This window comes from Microtus ochrogaster, chromosome 15 (genome assembly GCF_000317375.1).
Source record: "Microtus ochrogaster isolate Prairie Vole_2 chromosome 15, MicOch1.0, whole genome shotgun sequence".
Lineage (NCBI taxonomy): Eukaryota > Metazoa > Chordata > Mammalia > Rodentia > Cricetidae > Microtus > Microtus ochrogaster.
This window is the reverse complement of record NC_022017.1, coordinates 25,282,209-25,290,462: the sequence shown is the minus strand read 5'-3', so window position 1 is coordinate 25,290,462 and position 8,254 is coordinate 25,282,209. Positions and strand designations below refer to the sequence as shown.

The window sequence follows — 8,254 nt, the reverse complement described above, 5'->3', positions numbered from 1 at the left end:
CCCCCCATCCCCTTCTTGCTGAGGAGACCCCCCCTATCCCCTTCTTGCTGAGGAGGCCCCCCATCCCCTTCTTGCTGAGGAGGCTTCCCCCTCATCCCCTTCTTGCTGAGGAGGCCCCCCCATCCCCTTCTCACTGCAGCTGTCCCAGGACAGAGGTCACAGAGTGGCCCCTGCACCTACCTGCAAGCAGCTGAAGGCAGCAAAGAGGTAATGGAAACTCAGGGTGTCACTGTTTACAGCCAGTAGTCCCAGCAGCCAGGTGGCACTGACAAGCAGCAGGAGGAGGAAGGCGGTCCTCAGCAGGGAGCTATGAGAGGGCATTGTGAGAGCAGATCTTTCCCGCCACCCATAACCCCACCCCAACCCTAGCTTCCACCAGGGACCAGGCGGACAGAGGTTATGTGGGTAGAGGTGTTGGCATAAGAAGATGACACAATTAAAACAAACGAAGTATGAGCCTCAGCCACCGAAGTGAACCACTGCTTGCAACGTTCCTTAATAATAATGGGCTAATAATGGGTTAATATACGCTACAAGAGCTAATAAGAAGCCTGAGCTAATGGGCCAATCAGTTTATCATTAATGCAGACTCTGTGATTTTCTTTGGGAGGTTATCGGCTGTGGGAACTGGGCAAGACAGAAACCCCAACAAGCAGGACCTCATGTTACAAGGACCCTCTCCTACCCATGTCCCTCTTCTCTTCCTCCAGTTCCTACAGCCTAGCCTATCTCAGGGCCTGAATCCACAGGGCTAATCACCACTGTGTCTCCCACATCCATGTCAGCTGTACTCCTTGGAGGTCCAGTGCTTATCATCACCCTCTGGCTGAATCCCCAGGTAGATGGATAATGGGCACTTTCCTATGGGACTCGGCCCAACATGGGCTCTCTATCTTTGGGGGTTCTCAGGGCCCAGCTGAACAGCCTGGTGGGGCTGGCTTAGTGTTATGTCCCACCCACAAGCCGGATCCAGCCGCAACTTACACAACCCCCTTTCTCTCATAATAATGGCGCTTTCTCTGGCAGGCAACCTTGGCAGACAGGACGAAGATGACTGTGTTGATCTAGGAGACAAGAAGCAGCTTCATGTAATGGGCTCTTCTGCTGTCTCCAAGGTGATCCTCACCACCCAAATGCATTATTTGCATCCATATCTGGAGGTGTGGTGGGTCTAGAGGCCTTGGCCCCAGATGAGTCAAGCCAGGCTACGCTATGGCCAGGCCTCAGCCTGCCACTCTAGGCTGCTAGTGCATGAACATCTTCCAGTGAGCATGAAATAAGCCCCAAAACCTGGGGGCCTAAAGATGGGGTTCCAGAGCAGCCCGGGAACTCTGCTGACTGTTACTCTGAGATACATCCTTCCCGCCAACCCCGGCCACCCTGAGGAACTGCTGACCACAGCCAGCCCACCCGGAGCACCTGAGCTTCTGTATCCTGGGTGGGACCCACAACACTCACGATTATAACCATTCCTACAGGCCCAGCAAAGCTCCAGATCAGGCTGTCCTGAAGGGACAGCCAGCAGAAGTCAGGGTTCCCGTAGCCCTGAGGGTCCAGGCCAACAGCCAGTCCTGTGTGAATTGGAGAGGGAGGGAGGGAGGGAGGGAGGGAGGAAGGGAGGGGGGAGAGAGAGAGAGAGAGAGAGAGAGAGAGAGAGAGAGAGAGAGAGAGAGAATATGAGGGCCACAGCACAGTCCTGGCTGGTCCCCCCCCACCTGCCTGGGAGGAGAACTGAAGCCAGCAAGGCAGGCCCCCCAGAGACCCCAAACCACCCTCATCAGAGATCAAGGGGCCAGAGGGAAAGATATCCAAGCTCCTTAAACTAAGTTAGGGGCTGGCTACTCCCTGTGGCCAGGAGGCAGCCACTGCCTTTGGTTATTAACTTCATCTGCCTGAGGGCCCTCGGGCATGAACTTACTATCTTCTAAAAGACACGTTTTTAAAAATAAACTTTGAAAAGGAAGCTGGAACTGTGACCAGCCTGGCTATAGATAGCAAAGCCCTCAGGAAGCAATGACATTTCCAATTCAGCACTCAGCAGGCCCTTGGGGAGGCCTCCCACTGGCACCTCAAGATGGCTTCTTCACTGAGGAAGAAACACCATTGTCTAGGTATTCCTCAGTCAGTTCTTATAATGACAGCTGACCTCGGAAGCTGACACTTCTGTCAAGCAACAAGAATCACCTGTCACTCGCCCACTACCACCCAGCCTGAATGTTTGAGGTATGAAAGTCACTCAGGGTCCCTTGCAGTAGGAATGAGTTGCATTAGAACCCTCGGGCCCTTGGAAGATGGTGTCCAGATCCCTGGAATGCCCACCAGGGTCTGCCAAGGGTGTTCATGCCCTCTCGTTGGGAATGGAAGTGTGGCTCTTCCTTTCAACAGGAGGCTTTCTATAGTTATTGAAAAATGTAGGCCAGGCATGATGGCACATGCCTTTAATCCCAGGACTTGGGAGGCAGAGAGAGGCAGAGCTCTGAGTTCAAGGCCAGCCTGGTCTACAAAATGAGTTCCAGGACAGCCAGAGCTACACAGAGAATCCCTGTCTCAGAAAACAAAAGAAAGAAGAAAAGGCGTGCTGAGGAAGTGTTCATAAAGCAGTCCTTGAGTCTGAGTCATTCAGTTGTTACACAGGTGCATTGATGGCACAGTCATGCCCATCCATCCGTCCGTGCACCCCTGGCCCCTCCTTGGTGGGTAGTCATTTCCCACCTCTACACCCACTCACACCCACACCCACTCATCCTGTGACTGGAGAAGAATTTCTTCCAATTGAGTACTGTACACAGAACCCCCAAATACCCTGGTCCAGCGGCTCACAGCTGACCAGAGAGACCCATCTCCCCGTGGGCTGGGAGTAGCCGCTCTTCTGTACACAGCTAAATGCGGAGGGCCAGGAGGAAATGAGGACAGATGGCTTGGGGAAATCCGTATTTAAACACAGGTCACCCTGACAGAGCTGCCCAGCGTGTCCTTACCTGTGACAATGGCAGGGATGCCCCAGCCCACCACATGGTAGAACCTCATGGGCCCCGTGTCGATGTTGCGTACTTCGGTCAGCATGCGGTAGACATGCAAGTTCTCCACCAGGGTCCAGGCAAAGGTGCTCATGGAGGCATAATGCAGGAGGATGGCGACAACCGTGCAGAGAAACTGGGTGGGTGGAGGAGAGCAGGCTCAGCAGGTGGCTCCGAGGCCCTGGGACTGCTGAGGGGGTGGGAAGGCTGGGAAGCACCCTATGAAACTACAGACGGGGTCCAAGTCTAGGAGTGACCCCTCCTCATCAAGAGTGACCAAATCAGGCTGTTCTGCAGTGACAGGGTCTCTAGTTTCTCCAAAGGGCAGCGAAACTCCACTCCCCCTGTGTGATTTGGTAGGAGAGGCTGAGTGTGACAGTCACTGCATCTCTCTTGATGTAGATGGCAGGAGGAGGACCCCGCCTCAGCCTGGGGTCACTACCAAGAGTGGGTGTAACTCAGGAACAAGACACAAGCACCAGTCTTTTTTTTCTTTAAAGACATGCCAAGCCCAGCTTATGTTACTGTTTTTTTTTGTGTGTGTGTGTGTGTGTGTTCTTAGGATTTTTTTATTTTATGTACACGGTGCTCTATCTGCACATTCACCTAACTCCAGTGGCTGTGAGCCACCATGTGGTTGCTGGGACTTGAACTCAGGACCTCTGGAAGAGCAGTCAATGCTCCTAACTGCTGAGCCATCTCTCCAGTCCCACAAACACTAGTCTTTCCGAGACTCTGGAACTAATGTATTTTTGCGAGCTGATTCTAATCTTTAAATACTGACTTCAGGCTTTATAAACACACTATGGAGTTGCACCTGCTCAGGCTAAAAGCTCCCAGGCTGGGACTTTGGCCTATGTTCCCAGAACTGGTGCCACGTGGTTCCTACAGCCATTGGGTACAGCTGGGGGCTGGCGGCCACTTCCTCCAGGGTCCTCTCTGTCCAGGGCGATATGGCAAAGCCAAAGGCCAGGTGCCACAAATGAGAACTCAGCGTGTGGGCTGGCTGAAGATGGCATGCCTCTCTTTGGGTAGTGAGTCAGCTGCAGAAGGCAGCTCCTCTTACAGAAGACCCAGCAGTACCAGGAAGACGATAGTGGGAGGAGGGACAAGGGATGCTGAGCTCCCAGAGTTCAGCCTTGAAGGCTATTGGTGTAAACCCAACCTCCAGTGTTCCATGATGGGACTTGAAGATGTTGCCCAGGGCAGCCGTTCACAGGCCTTCCAGGGGACCTGCATTAGATGGAACTTCCAGGCCAGCCAGCTGGAAGGTGACAGCAGGGTCCCAACAGGAAGTTAAGGCAGCCAGGGTAGAAAATGAGGCCGGAAGTGGGGAGGGGAAAAATCCGGCCCTATTCAAGTTGGCCCCTTGAACAAGCTAGCCCTACCTTGAGCCACACCCCTAGCCACAGCCACAACTGACCCTCCCCTAGCTGAGCCAGACTCACAGCCGGATTCCACCCTGGTCACAAGCACCATCTCTCCTCATAGCTGGCCACATCCTTATCAAAGCCTACTGCTGACCACAACACTCCGAGATGGGGCCCACAGGTACAGTCCTATGCTCTGCCCTTGACGAGCAGCCGGGCCTCAGTGTCATCTCTGGGGAGACCACCCTCGTGGAGCCACACAGCAGGGAGCAGAGCCACTGCTCAACCTCTTACTAGATGTGGCTGTGTTCAAATACCAGGTCACTGCCATCTGAGAAAGGTCATCAGAGCACAGACAGAAGGGTGCCATGACAGAACCATCTGCTGCCAGGCCAACCTCCAAGGGCCGGGTGCCCTCCAGAAATTTCCTCCGGACAGTACGAGAAACTTAAGTGAACGTGAATACTTGTCACACTGCTGAAGACAAAACTGTGCTACAGCTGGGCCATGCCCTCTGCTGGCATCAGAATGCCATCCTCGAGGAGCAAGTCTGAGCTGGATTAACCCACACTATAGCCATTTCCAGAGTGGAAAGTGCAGCAGGTTCAGTTGGAGGACGGGGGAGAGAAAGTTGGCTAGCTGTTGTTTTAAATGGTGCAAAAGTAAACCCTTAAAAAAAAAAAAAAAAACCACCAAAACCAACCAAACAAAAAGCATCGTTTGAAAAAAGGGCTAGGAATTGACAGTAGGACCTGGCGGGGTTGTGTGTTCACACGTCTACACTAAACACACTTGCTTTTCCAGAACAGAACAAACACACACTAAATCATTTCAGCCTGTCAGGCTTCTGAGAGATAAACAGCCTCGCCCAGAGATAGGACTGTGAGTTTAGATAAAAACCCAGGCGCGATGCCAAGCTCCTGCCACCGCACACCTTCCTCCCAGAATGCATCTGCCTGGTCTGTGCTCAGTGGTGCATGGAAAGCTCTCATTCCAGGCGGGCGCTGAGTCAGACGTGAGCGGTGGCCTCACAATGCTCCACACACCATACCTGGTTGCAGGGAGTTGGCCTGCAGCCATTGACTGAACTTTCCTCTCTCCAGACTTTGGAGAAGCACACCTATAGGACCCCCAAATGAATCTCAGCTTACTGAGCCTTCACCCAGGCTATGCGTGTGGAGGAGGATAGCCCTCCGTGCCCATGCCTGTGAGGGCTATTGTCTGGCTCAGGAAGTGGCAGGGAGGTTCGGTCCTTATTCTTGATCCAACCCTGTGCTTCTGTGACCCTGCAGGAAGCCACCAAGTTCATCAGTAGGACCGGGTCAAGGACAGCCTACAAACCTTCCCTAGGAGGTAGCAGGGCCTGGCCTTTCTCCTGAGGGCTCTGGCCACTCAGAAAGGTCTCCGTGTTTGCTGGGGAACTCCAGCTTGGCAGCCTTCTTTCCCCTTCTATCCCAGAGCCTGGCTTGGAGATCAAAGTCTTGACGCCTGGGCTCAGTGCTTTGTGCCCTGGGTAACTGTGTTTAGCTGCCACCCACTCACCTTCCACCCCAGAGCCCTTAAAACTACCCCAACCCCTCCCCCTTCTTGCCCTGGTCTCTGTTCTGGGTCTTGACTACCAGGCCTGTGTTGAAGCACAGAGTGCTGGCTGGTTGCCATGGCACCTCAGGGCATGATACAGCCTGCACACAGAAGATGGCTACTGATGGATTGGTTCATGGAATGGACCTGTTTCTGCATCTTTCCCAGACACCTTCCGGTGGGTGGCACTGGGTAGTCTCACACAGCCTCTTCCCTGGCCCAGCTCCCCACCAGCCTCCAGGTAGAGGGTGGGAGGTATTCCCTAATCATGGTAGGTTGAATGTAGATTTTTTTATGCTCAAGTGCTCTGCATCCAAGGATGCTAAACATTTAGGGTAAAAAGAGTCACACCTGCACTAAGTGTGCACATCCTTCCCTCTTCCCCCTTCTCTAACGGTACAACCCAACAACTAGTCACACCGCGCATGCCTCACACTGCTCTCACGCAGCCCAGGGATGCTGTGACATGCGCAGGAGGAAGTGCCCCGTGCAGACATGACCTCATCTGACACATCTTTTGGGTCGGTATCCCTGGGACCTGAGACAAGTCCATGTGGAAGTGGAACACAGCTGTAGCACCCCGGGGAGACCAGGGTGAGGCTGAAGGAACAGCTGGCTGCAGCCACAGTGCCACATAGGGAACCACCCTGTGCCAGAGCCCGCTGCAAGTGTGATGATGTCTTGGTCAGGGTCACCCCTCAAAGTGACCTCAAAGTCGGGGTCACTCACTGCATGCACAAGTGAAGGTCTGCTGAACTTGTGACACTCTCGGCTGACAGTCACTGTTTAGCCACAGGTGTGAAACAACACACACACACACACACACACACACACACACACACACACACACACACACACAGAGTGTTCTGTAGCAAGTCCAGGGCAGGCAACACACCTTAGACTGGGAGAGTCAGATCCGTCACCTCAGGTAGTTAAAAGTCTCCATAGCAGAGGCTTCCTTGGGGTCTACAGGGAGGTGGCACCAAGGGCCAAGGACCTACTCCAAGTCTACTGCCTCTACCTGAGTGGCCCAGTGGGTGACTCCATTTGCCAAGAGTGTCTTTCCTTACACATCTGCCTCTTAGCTCCAGGGGGTTAATGGGTGGACCGTGTAAGTGTGAGCTTTCAACACAGTTCTCAGAGAAGTAGAGCTGACCTGCAATCCCCCTCCCTCCCCAAATTCCCAACAAGTGGGCTGAACCTCACATATTTTGAAATTCTCACGTGGAAATATGGAAAAACGCAGCTGGTGAGCTGGGACGGCCCAAAGTCACAACCCCATTGTGTCTCACAATTTTGCCTTCCATCAGGCCATCAAAGAGCTGGACACTGTCAGCAGCAGTGTGGACCTGCGCTACCTCCTAAGGGTAGCCTGGTCTACAAAAACTAGTTCCAGGAAATCTAGGACTGTTACACAGAGAAACCCTGTCTCTAAAAACCAAAACCAAACAACAACAACAAAGCCCACAGCTAAAACCACGGTTCCCTCCACTGCTGTGTTTGTGTGGTGGTCCACATCCTCGATTAAGGGGTTCCCTTTTCTAGTTTGTCCAAAGGGTTTTTTTTCTTGCCCCCTTCTTTCTAATCATGAAAGAGTGTAAAAAAATTATCATTTTTTTCTGCATTAAGAAAAATATTTTCTCCTTAAATGTAGAGCTAGGGACATGGTTTAATGATTAGAGGACCTCATACCAGAGACCCTAGGTTCACTCACTCCCCAGTACAGCCAGAATCAGGTAGTACAGGCATATGGGCCTATATAATCCTCAACACACTCTAGCGGTGGAAGCCAGAGAGTCTGGACTCCAAGTTTATGCTGGGCCTCGGCTGACTCGAGTCCGCCTGGGCTACCTTAGCCCCTGTGTCCAAACAGGGAAAGGAAACTTGGATCATTCCTTAGGTGTGGTGACAAGAATGACATTTATAGGTTGACATGCTGCTAAATCACCTTCATGTCTGTCCTAAGATAAACCCAGCTGGTTCCGTTATCTACAGGCAGATACTGATGCCTTCCCAGTGCCAGCCTTCCTCAGCACAGATGAGAGTGCAACCACTCAGCCACGGTTCAAATGTGTTGCCCCAAACTCTGAGCTGCCTTCTTGCTCTAGAGTTTGTTATGTGTGCTTCCCCCTGCACCCCAGTTAGAGATCTTTTCCTTCAAATAACACCTCCTGGCTATTTATCTTCTTATCCCCTTCCTTTTCACTTGCTTTCTGCTTCGTTCTTCCCTTCCCAAACTTCCTCAAGCTCCCAGTGTTCTTTTGCTAAGGACCCTTAGCTCACTGG

General features: G+C 52.7%; 1 protein-coding gene across 1 annotated transcript in view; it reads right to left on the bottom strand.

The window, feature by feature from the left end:
• The window catches only part of Celsr1 (cadherin EGF LAG seven-pass G-type receptor 1), a 137,372-nt gene that overhangs the window by 5,208 nt on the left and 123,910 nt on the right, over positions 1–8,254 (bottom strand). Inside the window, exons 25-28 of the mRNA XM_026782502.1 lie at positions 2,979–3,153; positions 1,459–1,571; positions 985–1,064; positions 181–307 (exon numbers count right to left, since the gene is read on the bottom strand). Coding sequence (XP_026638303.1) covers positions 181–307; positions 985–1,064; positions 1,459–1,571; positions 2,979–3,153 — 495 coding nt within the window. The remainder of the gene's footprint in view (positions 1–180; positions 308–984; positions 1,065–1,458; positions 1,572–2,978; positions 3,154–8,254) is intronic.